This window comes from Neltuma alba, unplaced genomic scaffold (genome assembly GCF_004799145.2).
Source record: "Neltuma alba isolate B1F8T4 unplaced genomic scaffold, ASM479914v2 tig00013018_pilon, whole genome shotgun sequence".
Classification (NCBI taxonomy): Eukaryota; Viridiplantae; Streptophyta; class Magnoliopsida; order Fabales; family Fabaceae; genus Neltuma; species Neltuma alba.
In genome coordinates, this window is record NW_021637365.1 from 155716 (window position 1) to 178834 (window position 23119).

Sequence of the window (23119 nt, forward strand, 5' to 3'; positions counted from 1 at the left end):
GGAAGTGTGGGTCGAGCATAGTTAGGTAATGAGGTCATTGTAGGAATGCTATTAGGAGCTTGTTTACTCCACACGTCACGTGCAGGAGCAGGGAGACAAGAATTAGGCAAGAATTAGGCAAAGATGTCGAGGGTCTATAAGGCTAGAGATGGTGCGGAGTGGCGCATAACCCTGTACCAGCTTGATGGTTTGCCGATGGAGGAATGGAGTTGTTGCAGGGTGGCCTTGGAGGTGCATTGTAAGCAGCCAGTTGAGGGGGCGCCATGGTCTGTAAGCGAGTTGTAGTGGGCAAAGGTGGCACCAACGGTGAAGAGCTAGCCGCAGTAGGCACAGGTGTCACCAAAATCTGTGAGCTTGCTGGAGCAGAGAATGTCTGCATGCTGGATGCAGGAGGTGGCACCATGGTCTGAGAGATAGCAGCAGTGGCGAAATGTTGCGGGTTAGATGCAGGAGGCCCATGAGGTGGACTTGCAGCAAGGGTAGAAGAAGGCCTTGTATCACTTTGCTGTTTAAAACTTGAGTCTGATGATTAAAAAAAATGGTCAGGAAAAATCATAGGAAAATCAGTACTACAAGCATCCATATATATGATGTGTGCGCACATTCCTGGTACTATGGACATGGTTTCAAAAGCAAGCACATTAATGGAGAAATGGAAGAGAAAATTAGGTATTAAGAATAAACCTTAAAAATGATGTAACTGATTTTATTTTGTATTTTATTTTCGTTTTGTCCACCTAAATTTTCATTTTGTAAATGATCTTACTAATTGATCATCTTAGGATTTACCTCGAGTTCTACATGAAGCCTTTAGTGATTAAAGTCAGAGTAACAATTAATAAAGTTCTCTTGGCTTGTTATCGCCTCTTTCCCTCCTCCTTCCTTCCATTTGTCTACATCCCTATTCTTGTTAGCACTTCTATGTCAACTGGCATATCAAGGCGAGGCTAACATTCCAACCATTCCCTATAACACTTAAATCTCACTAAAAACTGAGAACTCATCATAAACTTTGCTGAAATTTAAGAGTTAATGCTGCTCATAAAAGACCACATACATTCAACCTCCAAATCAAGTGAGACCATAGCTGATGCAAAATCGTTTTGGCCCCAAGGCCATGGTACCAAATATAAAATGAACTAAAGTTTCAACATTTCCTAATAAAGTAATATACCTTGCTGAATCTCTGGTACCCCAAATACTTCAAGATCCATGCATTTAGAACTAAAAGCCTCTGCCCATAACTTGTTCATGAGAACTAAGCTTAGACGTGTATCCAGGTTCTTCTTTCTTTGTTGAAACTCAAGCTCATTCTCCTGTAACTTGATATCATACTTCCTGTGAACTTCCTCAATTTCTCTCTCACCATCAGATTTGAGCCGCAATTTCTGCCCAAGTAACAGAAATAGTTACATTAAAAGAAGTGAAGAGGTAAAGATAGAATAACATAGACCATGCATGGCCAAGGCAAAACCGTTTATGCGCAACAGAAACTAACCGTCTCTTTATGGTGTTTCATGGTTTGCTCTGATTCTCCAAGTAATCTGTCCAACTCATTCTTTAATGGATCAGCGACTAGAGCTGAATGCATCCTGTCCATTGATTGGGTTACAATTTGTGTGAGATGATTATTGATCTCTGAAGGAGTTGGGTCTAATAATTGTGTTTTGAATGCAGCAAGGGGTCTACACGAATCAAGTTCAAAAATTGAGGCCGGATGAACAACAGCAGGATTTGTAACCTCCATTAGTGCAGGGTTAACAGGGCCATACAGAGAAGCTTCATTATTTGACCGACAGACTGGCTCAACTTGCTGGGAAGAGTATAGCAACTCTCCGGAAGTGCCCAGGTTAAAAGCAAGAAGCTCTACAGAAGGTAATTGCTGTAGTTGTTGTAGAGGCTCCTTGACTGGGTCATGATTAAATTGGCTAGCTAGTAAAGCATCAACCGGACTAGACACTGTCTCAATTTGCTGAGCCTCAGTATCAACTGCCTTCACTGCAAATTAGAATACCAATAAACTCAAGTAAAGGAAAGGAGAAAAAACATATTGCGCTAAATGTTCACTTACCTTGGGGTTCTTCAAAAATGTAATTAATGGCATTGACTGGGGTTTGCTCAAGAGAGACATAGTGGCTCGGTAACACACTAGTGAGGTTTGGTAGAGAGTCACTTTGATAGTTGGAATCAGGAAACTCCTTTCTTTCATTTTCACCCAGAAATTGCCCAATTATTGGATCCACAGGGTGTTGAAATGGATGTGATGGAGGCATAACCATAGCAACTGTAGAAGTTTCAACTGACAATGTGCCTTTTGGAATAGCAGAAAGATTGTTGTTTTCGCTAGCATCATGTCGTTTCTTCCGCCTCCTCTTACCTCTATTCTTCACTTTCTTCTTTTTTGATGCATTTTCAACTAGAGCTTGCCTCATTACAGAATTCAGAGAGTGTTTATCAAGATGAGTTGGCGGCAGAGCCAAAGCACTTGTAGATGTTTCAGTTGAGAAGGCATCTTTTTGAACAGCAGAGAGATTATCATTTCTTTTAGTAGCATCGCGTGCTTTTTTTCTCCTCTTCTTACTTCTTTTCTTTCCAACTCTTACTTCTGCACTTGTCATAATCTTAGATTTCTCCAAGGAATTTTCAAGCACATTCTTCTCTTTTGGTATAGCAGAAAAATTATCATTACTCAGTACAGCAGATAGATTATGATTGCTTTCCGTAGCATCATGTCCTTTCTTTCGCATCTTCTTCCATATCTTCTTCCATCTTTTCTTTCTATGCACGTTCTTCTTTTTTGATGCATTGTCAACCTGAGATTGCCTCATTACAGAATTCAGAGAGTGTTCATCTGGATGCATTGCAGGCACAGCTAAAGCAGCAGTACAGGTTTCAGTTAAAAAAGCATCTTTTGGCACGGCAGAAAGATTATCATTGCTTTCAGTAGCACCATGTCCTTTCTTTGGCCTCCTCTTCCTTTTTCTTTTCTTTCTAAAGCTTACTTCTGCACTTGTCATGATTTGAGGTTTATCTGAGGCATTTTCATGCACATTCTTCTCTTTTGATGCATTTCCAACCTGAGATTGCCTCATTACAGAAGAAAGATTATCACTGCTTACTACTGAACATGTCATGTTGATAGACCCAAATCTGAAATTTACAATATAAAGCTGATCAATATCTTCAAAAAACGGCATGTGAGAAATCATAACACGTATTATGTCATAATTGAAAAGAGAAACAAAACAAAACCCGGACAAATATATATCAAATGATCATTCTTTCATGATGTTTAATGAATAAATTGATCCCCGTTTTGTTTTCCTTCTCGCTAACAGAGAGTGACACCCTTGAAACCCGAAGCTATTAAATTCTTCCCATCAATGCGAGGTGGAAACTAAATTAGTAAGAAAAAGAGAGTTGCAGTGTACATTTCTTGCTTCTTTTTCCTTCTATTAAAAAACTAGAAGATAACGGTGATGATTTTTGATTCCACAAGAGGCATATCATTTTTACCAGCAAGCTAACAGAGTTTAACAAGGCCAGCATAAACAGAGACAGAAAAATACGTACCCGAGAAAATTCATTCAATATTTCCAACGTATTCACTCGAGGAATCAAAGGAAATAAACAGAATGAAAAAAGCATTTGCACATTTGCTCGCTAAGAGAATAAACAGAACGGAAAATGCTTTTGCATATTTGCTCACCCAGAAGTTCTGAAGTCGTTAAGTCATTACCTGCAATAATGGCCGTCGTTGGAGGGGCTGAGACAAGAGTGATGAGAACGAGACGTCGTCGGTGACTCAATGGGGCTCAGACGAGACTCCATGTTATGTGGCTCAAACAAGAGACGGAGAGAGGCGAGAAGCTGAGAGTCGAAAGAGGAAATTCAAGATGCCCCGTTGTTCGTCGAAAGACTAAGAGAGACATGAAGAGTGAGGGTGTCGCTGCGAGGGCAAATGGGAGAGTGCACACAGCCAAGGAGAAAGAAGGGAAGGAAAAGAATAAACTAGGAGGAAGATAGAGATAGAGATAGAGATAGAGATAGAGATGAGAAGGGAAGAAAGAAACAAATGAAAAGAATAAAAGAGGAGTAACCTGAGGATCCGGCGAGAAGCTCAGAAGTTCAAAGGTGAGCAGCCGACTGAAGGAGCTTGCGCTAGGGCGAGCCGATGCTGACGGTTGGCAAAGGAAAAACAAAACGTAGAAAAATGCAAGATGTTCTATGAGACGTAATATCCAATGGACAAAAGAAGGAGTTCATCTTGGATACGATGAAACATGCACATTGGAAAAAGGCAACCGGGATGCGCCTCGGAAGCTGAAAAGTGTACTAAAAGCGCGGGAACATCATCATAACATACCTTATAAAAATTAAAAAGACCAAAAAAGAATCTAAATAAAAAGTAAAAGGGAAAATTGCAAATAAAGACCCCTGAATATATAAAATAGCAATCAAGGACCCTGAATTTGAAAAATTGCTCACAAGGACCCGGTCCCAATTTGTAATTATGAAATCATGGCCAAATTACCAAAATACCCCTCTTTAATTTTTTTTTTTCAAAAAAGAAAACTACTGCCTCGCCGGAGTTCCGGCCGCCGGAGCTCCGATGCCGGCCGCCGGATTCCGGTGGCATTCCTTTATTTTTTTTTTTTGAAACTGTTTTTTTTTTAAATTGGGGGGAAGTGAGGTTGGGGGGATTTGATCCCCCAACCTCATGCTTCCCAAAATTAGGAATGACCATTGAGCCAACAAATTTTTGCTAACATTATAATACAAAAAAAAAAAATAAGTTAACTCATTTACTCTTGTTCCAGGTGATAACAAGAATACATTTGAAAATAACAAGTTCTGATTATAAAATAACAAGTCTGGGATTAAAATTTAACAACACGTTTTTTTTATAACAACACACTCTGTTGCAGGTGATAACAACAATACATTTGAAAATAACAAGTTCTGATTATAAAATAACAAGTCTGGGATTAAAATTTAACAACACGTTTTTTTTTATAACAACACACTCTGTTGCAGGTGATAACAACAATACATTTGAAAATAACAAGTCTGGGATTAAAATTTAACAACACGTTTTTTTTATAACAATACACTCTTTTCAGGTGATAACAACAATACATTTGAAAATAACAAGTTCTGATTATAAAATAACAAGTCTGGGATTAAAATTTAACAACACATTTTTTTATAACAATTAATTATTTTATACTTTTGAAAAATAAATTATTTATAACTTATAAAAAGTATTTTAAATCTATTTAATTTGCTAAAAAAATAATTTTTATCTCCAATTTATAATCAAAACTTGAAGTGTAATTTATTATAGATTAAAAATACTTTTTTATTGTTCAAATTTATAAATAAAATTTAGGGAAAATGACAACACACTTTTTTAATTTTTTTTAAAAATTTTTTAATCTATATATCTATACAACTCATTATAAATCAAACTACTTCTTATAAATTATAAATAGTATAATTTATTGTAGATTAAAAATACTTTTTGATTGCTTAAATTTATAAATGAAATTTATCTCTAATTTATAATTAAAAATACTATTTTTTCTTTAAATATAAAAACTATTTTTAATATTTAAAGAATGAAATAATAAATTATACTATAATATTTAAATACTTAATAATAAATTTTAATATTTAAAGAATGAAATAATATAAAAATATTATAATGAGTTGTTAAAAATATTATAAAAAAATGTGTTGTTAAATTTTAATCCCAGACTTGTTATTTTATAATCAGAACTTGTTATTTCAAATGTATTCTTGTTATCACCTAAAAAAGAGTGTATTGTTATAAAAAAACGTGTTGTTAAATTTTAATCCCAGACTTGTTATTTTATAATCAGAACTTGTTATTTTCAAATGTATTGTTGTTATCACCTGCAACAGAGTGTGTTGTTATAAAAAAAAACGTGTTGTTAAATTTTAATCCCAGACTTGTTATTTTATAATCAGAACTTGTTATTTTCAAATGTATTCTTGTTATCACCTGGAATAAGAGTAAATGAGTTAACTTATATTTTTTTGTATTATAATGTTAGCAAAAATTTGTTGGCTCAATGGTCATTCCTAATTTTGGGAAGCATGAGGTTGGGGGATCAAATCCCCCCAACCTCACTTCCCCCCAATTTAAAAAAAAAAAACAGTTTCAAAAAAAAAAATAAAGGAAGGCCACCTGAATCCGGCCGCCGGCATCGGAGCTCCGGCGGCCGAGGTGGCGGAGCTCCGGCAGCCGGCGGCTGAGGTGGCGGAGCTCCGGCGCCGGCGGCCGGATTCCGGTGAGGCAGTGGTGTTCTTTTTTGAAAAAAAAATTAAAGAGGGGTATTTTGGTAATTTGGCCATGATTTCATAATTGCAAATTGGGACCGGGTCCTTGTGAGCAATTTCTCAAATTCAGGGTCCCTGATTGCTATTTTATATATTCAGGGGTCTTTATTTGCAATTTTCCCAAAGTAAAATGTCCAAATAATCATGAGGTATAAATATAAGATTTTTCGTGTGGTGCTAAAGTAACTACAATACTCATAAAGCAAGAGAAAAAACTGCTGAATATGAAAATACTCACAGCAAGATGTTGAAGCAACGCATAAAGAATGAAAACTTGAAAACAAAAAAAAAAAGCTTGGAGCAACACGCTTAATGCTGGAAAGAAGAAAGTGAGTCATTTACCTTTCAAAATACTATTATCTTACTCTTTGACAATCATCATTTTAAACATTTTTCATTTGGATGGGTTTTGCTTGTGAGTAAGTGGGTTTGAAAGATGAGAAGGAGTGAACATGCAGTATTATATAAGTGAGTAGAAGTTGATAATGGGATTTGAGTTCTTCATTTTTGTGGCTTTTTCATCGTTAAAGAGGGATAGGTTTATTGGTGAGGAGGGTTTTGATTGAATATTTGATGAGGATGAAAGATTGGCATATCGAAATAAAAAAATGGTGGCAAGCGATTACATGGCTGTGAGGATTATGTGCAAATATTATGGTTAGTGTTGTTAAAATCAATAGTCCAGTTGTGAAATCCTATGATGAAGTTGTCAATGGAAGAAGAGTGTGTACGCATTTCAAATGTCATGTATATTGATGAAAATTGATATATATCGTCTAACTATTATTATGATATTTGACTTATAGTTGTATATGGAATTTATTTACAAATACATACTTAATCACTGTTATTGCGCAATTATTTGCAACTATTTTTTATCTATCTGCGCACAATTTTACTAAGCATGTACGAGGATTCACAACCTGTGTAGTGAAAATTAGCATTTGCTTAATGAAATTTGCAACCTGTTTTTAGGAGATTTTTAATATGCTTTTAGGATATTTGTAATTTGTTTATTTGGAATTGTTTTTAATCTATTCGCTTACAATTTTACTAAACATATAACGTGGATAACAACTTGTGAAATGAAAGTACTAGTTCTCATAACAAGTTGAACAAGTTTTGCAACTTGTTCTTGATCCATTTGCTCAAAATTTTACCAAACATGTAATGAGATTCATAACTTGTGTAGTGAAATTTACCACTTGTTTAATGGGATTTACAACATTTTTTTCAAGAAATTTGCAATTTGTCTATTTGAAATTATTTTTAATCTATTCGCTCACAATTTTACTAAACATACAACATAAATAACAACTTGCTGAATAAAAGTGATAGTTCTCATAATGAGTTTTATAACTTGTTCTTAATCTATTTACAAACAAATTTTACTAAATATGTAATGAGATTCATAACTTACTTAGTGAAATTTACTATTTGGTTAATGGGATTTGTAACCTATTTTCAGAGAATTTGCAACTTGTTTACTTGAAACCATTTTTATTCCATTTACTTATAATTTTACTAAACATGTAATGTGAATAACAACTTGTGAAATGAAAGTGTCAGTTCTTGTAACGAGTTTTACAATTTGTTCTTAATCCATTTACACACAAATTTTATTAAGCATGTTAATGGGATTAACAACTTGCGTAGTGAAATTTATCACTTGTTTAATGAGATTTGCGACTTGTTTATTTAAAATCATTCTTAATCCGTTTTTTAAACATACAGTTTTATTGAATATGTAACGTAAATAACAACTTGTGAAATAAAAATGATAATTTTTATAACGAGTTTTGCAATCTATTCTTAATCTATTTGCACACAATTTTTCAAAACATGTAATAAGATTCTGCAACAAACAATCATAAATCAAAATTTTAGTTATCTAACAATCAATTTTCATCAATATCCATGACAATAGAAACGCACACACACTCTTCTTCTATTGACAACTTCACAAAATCTCTCCACTTCAAGGAATCCATTTCAGGATTTGGATTCACAAAATCTCTCCACTTCAAGGAATCGATTTCAGGATTGGGAGAAAATCATGGTGATAGAATGTATGATCATACAAGCAAAATTATCAGATTTGAAAAGGAACAGAGACATTTAAAAAAAAACAAGTGTCCTCAAGTTTTTGACTTGGTAAAGTCATTAATGTCGATATTGAGTGCCTCACCTAATAGCCTTTCAATTACATTGTCAAGTCCTTCCTGAAAAATGCCATGAAGAGCTACCCTCAGATATGAAGCAAGTGAATGGAAGTCCTTGACCGGCATGTTTATGTATTATTCTTCCGATCCTAAATATAAGACCCATTTTGTAGTGTAAATATGAAACCTTTTTATAGTTTAATATTACAAAGATAATCTGCTAGAAGGAACAGTAGACACAGGAATCTTCCAGTTTCTAGCTTTCTGCTTCAAACCATGATCATCATCATCACAACTATTATGCCATTTGGGCTCAAAGTTGCCCCATCACTGTTCTAAAAGGCCATAATCAGAATCTTTGAATCTATGCTTGATAACCTCCTCATTTATATTGATGATCTTTTAGTATTACAAAATGGGTCCTATATTTACACTACAAAATAGGTTCTATATTTAGGATCAGAGGAGTACTATTTTAATTTTAATTTTTTACTGCTTATGTTATTACTATTTTAATTTTAATTTTTTTGCTGCTAAGTTACTGTTACTTTTACAGTATTCTCTTCTTGAATTGCCTTCAGAATTCGGGCTGTAAAGATGAAAATATGAAGAAAGATAGAGGTTAAGAACAACGCTGTCCAAGACCTCTGAAGAAATAGTCCAAGCATCTCTTCTTGACCTAACACCTTCGGAATTAGGTTTTTATTGCCATATCCCGCAATGTAATGTTGCCTTATGTTGTAATATAATCTAATTTGTGATGGCAACATCTTTATGGCCCTTTTGTTGCATGGTTTACTTCTGATGGCCACTATTGTATTATAGTCACAATATATGTAAGGAACAAAATATTATTAATGAAATGATTTCTTTTTTAAATAGTTCAATGCAAAATAATTGTCTTGTTGAGATAATCTCATACACTTCTAAAGGGAAAAGACCAAAAAGGAATGAAGGCGGAAAAGCCAAAAAAGAAAGAATAATTTATTCACGAATTTCATTTAAGCTTCCTAACCTTTCAATATTGTTACCAAGCTTTTATACAAAAGCCTATTGTTTGGGGTTATCAAAGTTCATGCGCAAAGCAACCTAAAAAATGTACACTCTGTGATTATCTATGCCAAATAAAAGCTCCAAGAACTTAATGAAATAGAATTACATTAAACAAGTGCTAATGATACAGCGAGTACTACCCTGCGTATCAAAAAAAAAGATACAGCAAGTACCCTGCTTACATAGCAAATCAACCAAAACACTCCTTACACACAGGTGCCGAAACGTTCATCCTAAACAACCGACAGAATATAATTATCATCCAAATACTTTACATTCAGCATCATAAATGACCTAAACAAGTGGCTATATCATTGTCTTGCCACAAACTATATTTAACATTCATAATTACAGCCTACTTCCACATCACAAATATATAGAGCCAAAACCAAAATCACAAGATTTTATCTTGGAAGATCAGATTTCCACCACCCTTTCTTGGTCATCTTCCTCATTTGTTTCCTTTATCTGCATATTGTCCAAGCAAATCCATAGTCACTTCCTTTGCTTCAACATTATGCATTATATCAGTAGAATTTGCCATCCAAGTTGACTTAATTTTTCCATCATCCACAACAACCTTGTGCCTCATATTATCCACAATAATAGAATCTGTCCTTCCTTCTTGTTTATGAATCTCATCATTTGACGTGCGATCCTGAAAAGTTTGAGGTTTGAGAATTACGAATCTCATTGTCTTGTTCATCATATGATAACAAGGAACACGAATTTAATTAGAAGACCCTAAAACAATTCAGTCAACTGATATTATTAAAGAATAGATAGCCATGAAGTGGTAGATTATTATGTTAAATTAAATACCAAGCAATTGATTGATGATTAATATTGCCTCGTAAATTCCTCAACTCAACACAATTCACCAGCAGCATATACTCATGTTTTTAATTTCAACTTTGACATTAACTCCAACATTGTCTAGAAAGAAAATAGAAAAGAGAGCACGAAGGGACAATTCAATGAAGGGAGTAGTTTTTTTAAGGGGAAAAAAAATCAGTGGAGTAAGGCATGGTAGATGAAAGAGCTTAGAGTTTGTCAAACCAATTGCTTTTGTAGAATAAGCCATCGATATTTGATTATTCAAGGAGTTGATGAAAGAGTTGCAGTAGACAGAGAAGATTCGATCAACTCTGGTTCAAGTGTTAGAGAACCAAACGAACAGAGCCGCAACAAGGATGCAAGAGGTGAGAGCGTGTTCGAACTCGAATTCCTAAAGAACCACCCTGCATGCTGGTTGAAGACCTTCTCTTCGTCTTCCCGCTTGTCTCCTCCGATGTTGAACTCGAACCCTCTACTTAACTCCACATATGCTAGCCTAGCCCTGGAAGAGTCCAGTCATGGCTTACTGAGAAGCCACCTGTGGATAATCATCTGCCACCTCATCCAAAGTACACGATGTTATAACTTCCGTTTGTTTAAGGATGGATGGCTTTAACTGTGTAAAGGATAAAGATTTAATTAAAAAAAATAGTTTAAGGACTTGATTTAAAATTAAATGAAACTATAAAGACCTGTATATATATATTTTTCCTTTTTTTATATTTATTCTTTGAAATTTAAATTTCAGACAACATTGGACGCAACATTGGAATGTTTAGTAGTCAAACTAACCGGCAATGTCGATAGTTAAAGCGAAGATGGAACCACCTAAATAGGAGTTCACGGGATTGTAGTTAGATGAAGTGCCATGAAAGTGCAAGGAAACTAATTTCTCCTCCGGTCCTAAATATAAGACATCTTTTATAGTGTAATTTAGGACCAGAGAAGTATATATATTCTTTTATCCGCGGCTGAACGCAGTTTTCTAGCATTGTGTATAGCATATTCCGAATTTACCTTTTCAAACCATGAAGTTTAAATAAGTTGGCTGTTGACTTACTCATTAATACGATTCTCTCTCTCTCTTTTTTTTTTGGTTATGAAAATAAGATTCTGATATTCTAAACCAATATTTGTTGATATTTAATGTCTTTTTTTGTCAAAAGATCTAGATTCAAATTTGATCGTGTTGAATCATTTCACAGTAGCAACTTATCTCAAAAAATTTAGATTCTTTTTTGAAAATATCCTTTCAATTCATTACAACATATTTAATTTTTTTTAAAATTAAAGTGCATCTAATACCCTGAAATATTTTATCAAATGCATCTAGCATTTTACCTTTAAGTATTTTTTAACACCTTAAAGTATTTTTTAATACAATTTTAACTTCGCAATTTATGGTGCTAGATGTGCGAAAAATTAATTTGAGATGTTGTGTGCATATAAAAAAAATACTCTAATGTGCTAAATGTATCAAAATGTAATTTAAGGTGTTGAACGCATATGAAAAGAATATTTTATGATGCTAATATATCAAAAAATACTTTTGATTGTTATACATACGTAAAAAAAATACTTTGAAGTATTAGATATGCCTTAATTTTTTTTATATGGCTTTTTGATCGTGGCATATTGAAGTATTGTTTGGCCCAATTGAGGCATTTCATGTATTCACTCATACTTGGAGCTAAGACTTCATATTTAAGCGTTCGAAGCATCTTCTATATTTTTCTTACATGAAAGCCTCTTTTGCTTGAACCAACTCATTTAACACTGATAATTACATAACACATTTGGTGCTTTCTAGTGAGATCTGTCACTTCAACTTTCTCCAACCCTCGGGGTGAATCCCATGGACAAGTCAATTGAATGTCGGAAATAAAAACAATATCTGAAATTCGAGTTTATGAAAGGAACAAAAGAAGTAAAGGAACATGCAAATGTGCTGATTCTGATTCTCGCCCTTTATCATGTGAGCTTTTTTTGTGCACAAAAGCAGGACAAGAATCTGATACCGACCAACATCGAGATATTCGTTTAGCTTGTACTCTGCTTGTCCTCAACGCAACCCTATTTTATACTTTCTTATTTTGATTATAAATAACGGTAAGTTAGGAGCACAGAACACATCAAACAGAGTCATTGTACCTCTCCACCTTTACCTCTATAGCTATAGTCATAGAGGACGCTGTATCCTGAGATGAGGATAATATTATTACTAACACTTCTCCTGTCTGTTTTATGTGCTGAGGCAAGATCAAGTTCAGATTTGCCTCTACGATTCACTTCAGAACAGAGAGCTCTAAACCCCTCAAGTAGCAGCATCCAAAAACAGAGTGTCCATGGTAAGAGCTTTACAAACACAGCACACTATATATCATTTCAAGAAGTTGCAGATGTCCCATTATTCTATTTCTGCTTAATTTGGTTAAATTTTTTCTCTCTTAAAATATATATAGGGAGACCAGAGATAAGTGGAAGCCTATTAAAGGACAGCAAAGTTGAAGAAAAGCATCAAGGATCTTATGAAACAAGTAAAGCTCAGAGAGGAAAAGGAGCCAGTGGGGGTTCCGACGTCAATCATAGAGATCCTCGCTCTCAAAGTTCTCCTCCATTAATGTCATCTTGGACTTCAATATTGGCTCTTCATGGAAGCCTTGGTTTAGCCTTTCTCTTTTCTTTTTACTTCTTTTAAGGTGTTCTAGACAAGTTACATTTTAAAATCTATGTCTTCGTAGAGCTTTATTTTCTCATAAGTTTTTCTTTACAGTTGTGCCCACTAGAAATTAAGAATAGCTTATCTCAATTGATGCATGCTTTTTTTCAGACCACTGTACCTAACATCTCAAGTATATCGAATAAAAGATGTCTATGTTTATACATAAGCTGATAAAAATTTGGGATTAATCACAACAACAAAAAATTAAGAGGTTAAACTGAAACATGTTGCTAGGTAAGTAGGATTAGGGAGGTCAGTGAAGTCTGAATAGAATGGGAGAAAGTCTTCTAGTAGCTAAAGGCAGGCAAGCTCAGAAGAACAAGTGAGAGAATTCTATTACTAACTCAAATCTCACACACTTCTACACTTACTATTCTCACACATCTGTTCACTAGCATTCACTTATCTGCTGCTTCACTTGCACAAATAACACAAAAGCACCAAGCCTAATATATCGGCTTATATTAGCAAGCTGGCCAATATAGTAGTTGCCCCGAATGTTTCAACACTTATTTTCTTTCAAGACCTTGCTACCACTAATTTTTATGGCCAACAAAAGCAACTACAAGGTTTTCACCTTCAATTTCGCTGGACGACTAATTTAGAAACTAGTAGAAAGAAGTCAGAAGTCATTATCAATTCCTCAAACGCTATACTACAATTCCTGAAACACAATCATGTTCAGGCTCCAAAGCCATCGCCGCAGATAAAGGTCATATATAAGATACATAGCTTAGGCTGACAAATTGGCATTTGTTCAACAAATCTTACTCAAATGTGATCCAAAATTAGTAATGCTTTTGTTTGTGAAGTTCGTTTTAAAAGTGTACAGAACTACTATCCTTTGCAGAGGCATATAATTGTCTCTGTTAAAATGAAGTCTCAATAATGACATATGTAGACATGTTTAACTAAAAGAAAGAAAAACACCACCTGAGAACATTTGGCGTTCTTGATGATTCAATTCCTCACTCAAATCTCATACAAGACTTCCTTGAACACCTTCATATGTTGAGGCTGTAGAGCTATTGCCACTGATAAGCCTCCATCGTTGTTTGAGCTTGGAAGTATAAAAGATAACCCCTCATAAGCTATCCCACCGGGTCCCATAAATATAGGTCTTCCCCATCCAAAATCAGCATCATGTATTGGAAGCCTAACCCAACTCGTGATTCCAAGATTTGGACATCTAAAAGTATGAGCTCCACGAACAAGAGCTTTGAGATCAGGTTGAAGCTCTAAATAGTCCAAAGCTGATCTCAAATAATCATTATCCATTCTTGAGAGCGCATTATGAATCCTGCTAGCAGCAAACCAAGTTGGTTTTGACATGAGATCACCAGCTATAGCCATAGGCGTGGCTGTAAAGATCACATTCCCAAAGTAACCTGGTGGAAGGGGTGGCTGCAATCTAGACCGTCCATCAGTTGCAATATACAATTTGGTCTCTTGATCATCAGGGAGTCCACGTGCCTTGCACGTGCTTCTCCAGACATGACCAGCAAGCATCTCATAGGAGCTATAGTTGACAGTGTTACCATCTTCTTTGGACTTAGCTTTGAGGGCAGCGACTTGGTCACGAGTCATCTTGAAGATGGAGACCGCTGCTGCATTGTTGTCTGAACCGGGTTTTGAGGGTTGAGGTGGGGACTTCATGGTAGGAGGGGGCTTGTATTCGATGTGCTCAAATACAGGCTGAGGCGGGTCACGGGCTCGGAGTAAAGTGCGATCAATGAAGGGTGGGAGGGTAAGGTCTAAGCCGCGAGCCATGTCTGACCATGTATTGATAAAGTGGAGCCCAGAGAACCCATCTGCTGCGTGGTGCTGCATCCCCACTCCAAGGGACACACCCCCGCATTTAAAGTACGTTACCTGCAAATAGACAAGTCCCAAAACTGGTTGGTGGCTGCTTGAACACACACATTATTGAAAGAATTAGCCTTTTTGTCCTAACGCGTCTCCTGTTTCCGTAAAAAGTTTGACTTTATAATCTCATATTTGAGTAAGACTTTAGGGTTTAGTGTCATTAGGCTACAGCCTATAAGACCCCAGTTATTATTGTAATTTTATGCTTTTAATTAAAGTATCAAAATGATCTAGGGATATGGAGAAAAGGCATATGAGGAAATATATTAATTAAAAAAATCATGTAAAGAACATTACAAAATTTAATTATTTTTTTACCAGAGAATACAAGTGATGTGAGATAGTTCAAATGTATCATAATTTTTTAACACCCAACATCTACTCTATGTCTCTATCTAGGAACGTGAAGCACGATGGTTTTTTTTTTTTTTTTGATACGCCGGAAATGAGATGAAGCACGATGGATTATGCTTCATACTAAAGTGGTCGTCTCTTTATCAAATTATAAATTTTGTTTTCCCGCTTTGAGATCACATGAATCCTAAACAAAACTCCCTCCATTCAATCTTTCTTATTGTTTTGATTTTTTTTTCTTTTAAAATTAGTCAATTAATTTTTATATTAAAGATAAGAGGTAGTATATCAGAAAGTGTATGAGAAAACATAATATGGAGCTCTGACGTATAAATTAATCATTTTAGACTTTCTTTTGTATTTGATTTGTGCATTTGAGTCAATATTTAAAAATTATCACAAGATTTGAATCAAAAACACTTAAAAATGTAAAATATAACTCAATATCTATAGGTCAATTTCTAAGAATTAATCTTGGCTAAAAAATTGACTGTTCATTCCAATTTTATTCGATGTCCCCAATTGGACAATAGATCTCATCTATTAAATACCAAGTCATAAGTAAATAAATTGGGCTCGATTTTTTGAATACGAAAAATTGCAAATCATATACAAATAGTTTCTTATAATTTTAGAATTTGATATTATTGGATTTTTTAGTTTTAAATTTGTATAAATAAGTTTCACATCATTAATTATTATTTTATATAAACGTTGGTAATTAGATAAATTATTATAAGATCCCAACAAAAAAAGTAATCACAAAAAAAAGGCTCAATGATAAATATGCAATATGCATTTTATTGTTAATTCATATACTGAAACTTTACTTGTTACAGTATTTGTTTAGTAATTATATTTTTTATTGAACACAAACTAATTTTCTCTAAAAAAATTATTATTTTACCAAAAATTGGGAAAAAATTATTTTACTAAAACACAACAGTACTATCTATATCTTTAATACAAGATCTAATTTATATTTTGAATTAATTTATATTTTGAATTATTCTTACAAATTAAATCTTATATCAAATAGGAAAGGTAATGTATCGCTTTCCTAAATTTTTGAAGCATTGATCTCGCGACTTTTTGAACGTCAGGCAAAAACTTTGACCGTTTGATTTTGCACCCCAAAATTTGATATTGGAATCACCGGCGAAAGCAGACATCAATCAACTTCTAACCTCCACCAACCTCATTATTACTTTTTTTATTTTTTGCCTGATTCTACCAACCTCATTAACATTATAAGGCTTTCCTGGATTTTACGGGAAATTTGAATTTTTTTGGCCAAAGTAGGAAATTTGAATTGACTCCTACTATTTACATATAATAAAACTTCAATGAATACATAATGATTATTGATATCGTGCCCCCATTCTTGCTTTGCTTTCTGATTTTCTACCCTTATTTTTTTCAAACAATTTTTTCACCTAAATTATGAGTCACTTGTAAAATCATTATATAAATTAAAAAAATAGTGATATACTGATATATTCCATGAAAATATTATTTTTATTATTTTCTTGGATGAACAGTATCCTCAATTCCACAAAAACATGTACTTCCTCCGTCCCTCCATTCTTTAATTAAAGGTAAAATTTAACCAATTTTACAGTTATTAAAAAGCAGTAGTTCATATCCTTAAAATTATAGAAAAATGTGAGATTTTTTAATTTTATCATTCACTAAAATTAATGACCATAATAAAATAGTTTAGAATTTAAAAGCGTGCCAAAAACTTATTGTAATTTAGGAGAAGTAAGGTTTGGAAGTTAAAAAAAAAATCAACTACCCCATCTTTGCCCTATAAGGGACAAAAAGGAGTATGTAAGAATTGTTTTTATTTTTTATTTTTGCCTTCAATTTAATTTCATACTAGTTTAAATTTTAAATATATCTATTTAATACTTAAAATTAGAATAGTATATATATTTAGGGACAAAATAAAAAAACTAAATCAGAACAAATAAACAGAGAGACCGGCAGAGAGAGGAAGCACTGTTTTAAAATTTATAAATCCGATTAATTTTATAGTGGTTATATTAATAGCATAAGAGAATAACAATCTATATACGTCTCTATTCTCATGTATAAATTAATATATTAAATTGATAATTTTTTTCACATTTATCCCTATTAAAAAAATATTGAAAAAAATATGTTGTACATTTTTTTCTCACCCATTTTTTATTGTATTCAATAAAAATAAAATTTAAAAAAGTGTCTAATTACCCTATAAGTGATTTATATTTAAGAATAAAATTTTTTCTGGCAAAAAAAGGAACAAACTTTCTTTTCCTACAAAAAAAAACTTATATATATAGGAAATAAACATATATGCGTACCACTCCGGCCCTTATATTAAATAAATTATTTATAACATATCCAATGATCATATTCTATTTTTACTTTTATTTGATTCTTATTGAAAAGAGAGAAAGAAGAAAGAAGAAAGAAGAAAGATGAGAGAATAGTTTATAAATATAGAAATAAAATTTTAATAAGAGTAAGTTTGAAAAAAATTATTAATTTAAAGGATTTTCTTATATACCAGGATAATATTTAATTCTGTCTTCTGACTCATTAATTGAAGGAACATTTGGCGTGCTTTTTTAAGGGGAATGTCTCTCTGCAATAGAAATGGAAATAAGAAAACAAATTGTAGGGGCAGGACGGCAAATTGCCATTATTGGCCAATATAATCGGGCGCCTTTCAAATGCGCGCGGGCATTGATTTATCAGAAAATTCCTCTGAAATCCGAGGTCGCAACGCTCGTCGTTCAACAAGTGTATTTGTTTTTTTTAATTAATTCAATTACACAGCGAATCAGTCATTTTCTGGGTAGAAAAATCAATTATTAAAAAAAAAAAAGTTCTCCGTGATAAAAGAATAATACTAGCCAGGTTCTAATTACAAGATTGACTATAAATGAGATTTTATATTTATAAGATCTTGTTTGTAAATTATAAGTGAGATCTTATAAATGTCAAAGTTTGTTTAAAAATTCATCGAGAGCAACGCCTCCTTAATTTTGCGATTATTTTTAATTACGCGTAAAAAAAATTTTGCATTGAAAATATGTTCCTTTAATCATTAAAGACGAGTTGCAGATATGTAAGTTTTTTAGTAGCTTTGCATGATTGGTCTTGTAATGAAGTAATTTGATCAATTTGTCCTAAAATAATTTAAGATAAATTTGAGATTTTCTGTGGACTTAAGCATCTCAAACTTGTTCTTCGCCCAAATCAGAACGATAGTATAGTTGGAAGTTGGCAAACAGAAGCGTACCTGCAACACCAGCAATGGATATGTTTCGATGCCGCCAGAATAATCGACGGCGGGAATAAGCTGCCGGAGCTCAAGCGTGGGAGCGAAGTCACCGAAATCGTCAATCACGGCGGTGGTCTCAGCCTCGACGAGGAGCACACCCTCGCCGTTACAATCAATCTCAACACGACCATCCTCATCACGGCGGAGGCGGCCGGCCATCGGGTAGAACGGAACGAGAGCCTTGGCAAGAGCTTGCTTCATAACCTCAGCGTCAAAGAAGTTAGCAGCACCGGTGGGCCGGTAAAAGTAGACGCTGGGCGTATGGAAGTTAGGCACCACCAGGTCGACGTTGGAGTTCCATAACGCCCGGCGAGGCGTCTCCTGTGCCGGCCGCACCATGGTGGAGGCCTTGACGTTGATGATCATCGTGATTAGTGGGTCCCACTACAAAACAGGACAACAAATACGTGAGAAATTAATCCAACTCGCACAGTTCCATTTATTATGCTTGAAAATTAAATGCAAAACAAAGAAATGAGCAAATGAGATCAAAATGTAGAAGAGAGAAACATCTGGCGAGAGAATTTCAGGGAATTAATAATAATAATAATAATAATAATAATAATTGATGATTGAAGAAGAAGGAAGCAATACCAGAAGGTGAGAGGAAGAGAAAGGAATTGGTTGGGGATTTGGTGGTGGAAGGGATGAAGGAGGGGGAGAATGAAATGAACGTGAGGGGGGGCCAATATATGAAGGGAAAACGAAAGGGTAAGAGTGGGGTCACTCACCTACCGCGCCAACTAGGGGGACCAATGAGAAGGCGACAAGTAAGAGGAGGTTGTGGCGGGGAGGGAAAGAAGAAAAAAGGAGTGCGATTAAGGCTCATAATAAAAACAAAAATAATAATAATAATCATGGAGGAGGTAAAAGGAAAGTTGGTGAGATGGTGACGTGGCTCCAAAATTTTTTTAAAAAGAGTCGGGTCGTGCCAATAGTAAGAGTCAGCGAAGTATTTGAAGTAGACCATCAGCACTGACCTACTGAGGGGAGCCATTTGGGTATGGTGTGTATGACGCAGCCGGTGCTTCACAATTCTACACTAGACTACTATATAATTATACTCCTCTTCTTTTTTAATTTAAAAGTTATTTAATTAATTTGAATAAATTAATAAAATTACTTAATTCTAATAAATATAATATCATCTTCCTAAAATATTTTTATGCAACATTAAATTATATACCAATTTATAAATTAGATAAATTAAACTTAAAAAATAATAAATATAATGAATTAAATGAATTAAGATATTTTTATTAACTAGCTTTCATATTTAAGGCCAGATAGGCATGCTCCTTGCCCTATTTTATGGGAGTTTTATTTTACTTTGTGTATGTTATATGATATACTCTACCCTATTTTCATTCTAAGGTATTTTAGATATTTTCACATAAAAAAGAAAAGTTATTACTTGACTTTATTTGTCCAAAAACATCTCGGTATTCTAATAATTATTCTCCTGTTTATTTTTGTTTTTTGCGAGAGGCCACCATTAAAATTGTAGGATTAAAAAAATCATTTGGTATTTTGACATGACACCTTATAAATAGACTAATATTATATTCTCTTATATTTAGAATATGAGAAAATATAATATTTAGTCCATTCTCTTTTTATTAAAAAAATTACCCTTAATATGATACTTCCTCCATAGTCTCTTTTTGTAAGAAAAATAACCTTACTCATATCAATAAAGTAGTTTTGATTAATTTATTTTTTAATTTTTTAATTTTTCCTTAAAAAATAATTATCATTTTCTTATTTTATTTTATAGTGGTAAAAATATTTTATTCAGTGACTAGGCGCATTTCAAAAAATATATATAGTGATGATTCTTAAAATTTTGTAAACTTTCTTATATATAGAAACATCACACCTAAAATTAGGAATGGAAGGAATATTATTAATTTATATTAAAGTGTGATCAAGTCAGCAATTTTTTTATTTTTTATATTAAAAAATCAGCTACATTAACAAAAACTATCTACATTTTATTTTTTATTATTTATACACAGTATAAGTTATCAAAATTTATTATATCACGTTATCTAAATTTTGAAATACCTAATTAGTTTTAGTTTTACAAAATAATTACTACTGTTATTGTAGAATTTAGATAAGTGATAATTATTTTTTACAATTCAAACATTTAAGTTCTGTAGATCACTCCCAATAATTTATAAAGGAGAATCTCATATATGTAGTTATCTAAAAGGATATTACATGAAAACTTGTATATCAATTTTTTTAATCTTCTTATTATTAATTTTGTTTTTTTTCTAATTTAGTGTTATTTTCCTTCTTTAATCATTAAAACTGCCTTAAACTAAATAATTTGTGCATTAAAAATTATACTAAAAATTATGGTGTTATTTTTTATGCCGAAACTTGAGACCTTTTTGAAGATTGTAGTATTTTGTTATCATAGTGATTATCCTTTAAAAAAAATGGATAAGATGGTGATGGGAAGTAAATGGTGCCAAGGAGGAAACAAGCCACCAACTCCCTATCCCTCATCCACATCAGGTGCGGCCAGGCGCGTGGCCCCACCGTGTATCTCATTACGCATGCCCAGCGTGTCCCCAACTTTCTCTCATTCCGCGGTTGGTGAGTTCCTGTTCCTGTACCTTGATTATATTTATAATTGATTATTTTATTCTTTAATTCACATTAAGTCTAACTGCTTTATAAATAAATCTGGCATCTTTAATTGATGATTCTGTACATTGTTCACTTTTTATTTAAAAAATAAAATTGTTAATTAGCTTTTAAAATTCATGCTTTTAGATAGCCATGACCTTAGAAATTCATTTTATTTACAAAACAATCATAATGATTTAGGGCTTATTTAGAAAGTTTTAAAAACAGCTTTATAGTAATTTACCAAATATGAAGTAAGAATGCGTCAAAAGCATATTTCAGCTTATATAAAAATACTTATAAATACTTAACAGGAACAAACACAAACGTGTCCTTAGCGATTAGATTATTATAAAATTTTATGAGATCTTACGTCTAGGGGGTGTTTGGGAACATATAAAAATATTTTTAAAAAGCACTTTTCGAAAAAAACAAAACAAATTCATCTATATATTTAATTCATATACTATAAAAGTACTGTTAAAATCATAGTTTAATTCTCATCCAAATACTCCTTTAACTCAAAAAGTTAATTAAAAGAAAAGTGACAAATTCGACACATCATGCATCAAACACAAACTAAATGCGAGAACGCACTATCGCAATACAAGTTGAGAGGATATGATGTTTATGAGCCACCGCATGTTAGGGGGCCATCAATAATATTTTTAGTCAATTAGTCAATTGAGTTTAATTTGGACGAAATTATAATGCAAATCAAGTTCAATTTAAGAAATCGTATTTAACAAACCAGTTTAAGTAAACCAATTGGAGAAATGCACTCATGTACAAGTAATAATTAACATTGATTAAAAAATAGTATATACTAAATCACAAGATTTCTTTTAAACACTCCATTGAGTTGGCAATCACCGGCCAGTTCATAACTTTTCTTCCTTTCTTTCTATTCTTTAACTTTTAATTGCAGCATCTTTGAAGCGTCGAGATTCAAGTAAGAAGAAGGTCAAATGTGGGGAAAAAAAATGATCTGCTTTTCTCTCCACAGCCTTTTGAAAAAGACAAGGAAGTATTCCAGAATTAGTCAGAACCCAAATCAGTTCCCCAAAATCACAAAATGCTAGACAAAATTCTAGAATTCGAGCGAAACGACCTAACTGCCCCTCACGTTGAAAAACTTCCACCTCCGTGGGTCGCCGGCAGTCAAAACTTCGGTGGTCGGAGAATTTTTAGTAAAAGGTTGTCAATTATAGAGATAAAAATTGCACTTTATGCTTCTTCTTTTTTTCAATGAAGAACTAAACGTAAGCATATGTTTGACGCGTAATATTGTCTTTTTAAAGGGAGGAAATCCAATCAAAATAGTCATATTGTTCTATTAAGATTATATATTGTTAAGTAATTTTTAGCACTTATATATTATAGTCATTGTATTTTTTACCCATTTTATCTCCAAGTACAAAAAAGGAAAAATAATGGATAATAGGAGACCGGTGAACCTAATTGCTCCTGCCAAACGGATATGCATTGAAGCATTGAAGACCACCCTAGTAAGTAATAAGCACATGGAACCATCAATGGCTAAGAGTTTGGTGTGAGGGGAAACGAGAGGAGGAGAGGAGAGGGAAAATTTTAATAAGTTAGATTTGAAAAATTAAAACAACATGGTTAAAAGTTTTTAATTAATTTTTATTAGTCTTTTATATTACTTCTTCTTTTTATTAAAATTTTAAAATCCCACTTTTCTTTTCTTTTTTTAAATAGAACTTATTAAAATTTCCTTCCCCTTCCTTCTCATCCATTTCCCTCATATCAACCCGT

The 23119-nt window shown here is 33.3% G+C and overlaps 2 protein-coding genes and 1 long non-coding RNA gene across 5 annotated transcripts; 1 reads left to right on the plus strand and 2 right to left on the minus strand.

Moving 5' to 3' along the window:
* Window positions 1-113: 113 nt before the first annotated feature.
* On the minus strand, window positions 114-4040 carry LOC114733592 (uncharacterized). 3 transcript variants are annotated; one of them, XM_028921064.1, is made up of 6 exons: window positions 3740-4040; window positions 2072-3150; window positions 1773-1998; window positions 1499-1685; window positions 1175-1388; window positions 114-522 (listed from the first exon to the last, which is right to left on the minus strand). In XM_028921064.1, the coding sequence occupies exons 1-6, from the start codon at window positions 3829-3831 to the stop codon at window positions 143-145; spliced, it is 2178 nt and encodes a 725-aa protein (XP_028776897.1). In that variant the 5' UTR covers window positions 3832-4040; the 3' UTR covers window positions 114-142. The 3 variants fall into 3 exon arrangements, with proteins under 3 accessions (XP_028776897.1, XP_028776896.1, XP_028776899.1); XM_028921063.1 differs by having other exon boundaries at window positions 1499-1998; XM_028921066.1 differs by having other exon boundaries at window positions 435-505; window positions 1499-1998.
* An 8427-nt stretch (window positions 4041-12467) lies between these two features.
* LOC114733594 (uncharacterized) lies at window positions 12468-13301 on the plus strand. The gene is made up of 2 exons (XR_003739086.1): window positions 12468-12766; window positions 12881-13301. It is a non-coding gene; the product is annotated as an uncharacterized LOC114733594 (long non-coding RNA).
* Window positions 13302-13758: 457 nt separating this feature from the next.
* On the minus strand, window positions 13759-19359 carry LOC114733593 (shikimate O-hydroxycinnamoyltransferase). Its single transcript, XM_028921067.1, has 3 exons — window positions 19292-19359; window positions 18656-19081; window positions 13759-15012 (listed from the first exon to the last, which is right to left on the minus strand). Exons 2-3 carry the CDS (start codon window positions 19061-19063, stop codon window positions 14113-14115), a joined length of 1308 nt encoding a protein of 435 aa, XP_028776900.1. The 5' UTR covers window positions 19064-19081; window positions 19292-19359; the 3' UTR covers window positions 13759-14112.
* Window positions 19360-23119: the final 3760 nt, after the last annotated feature.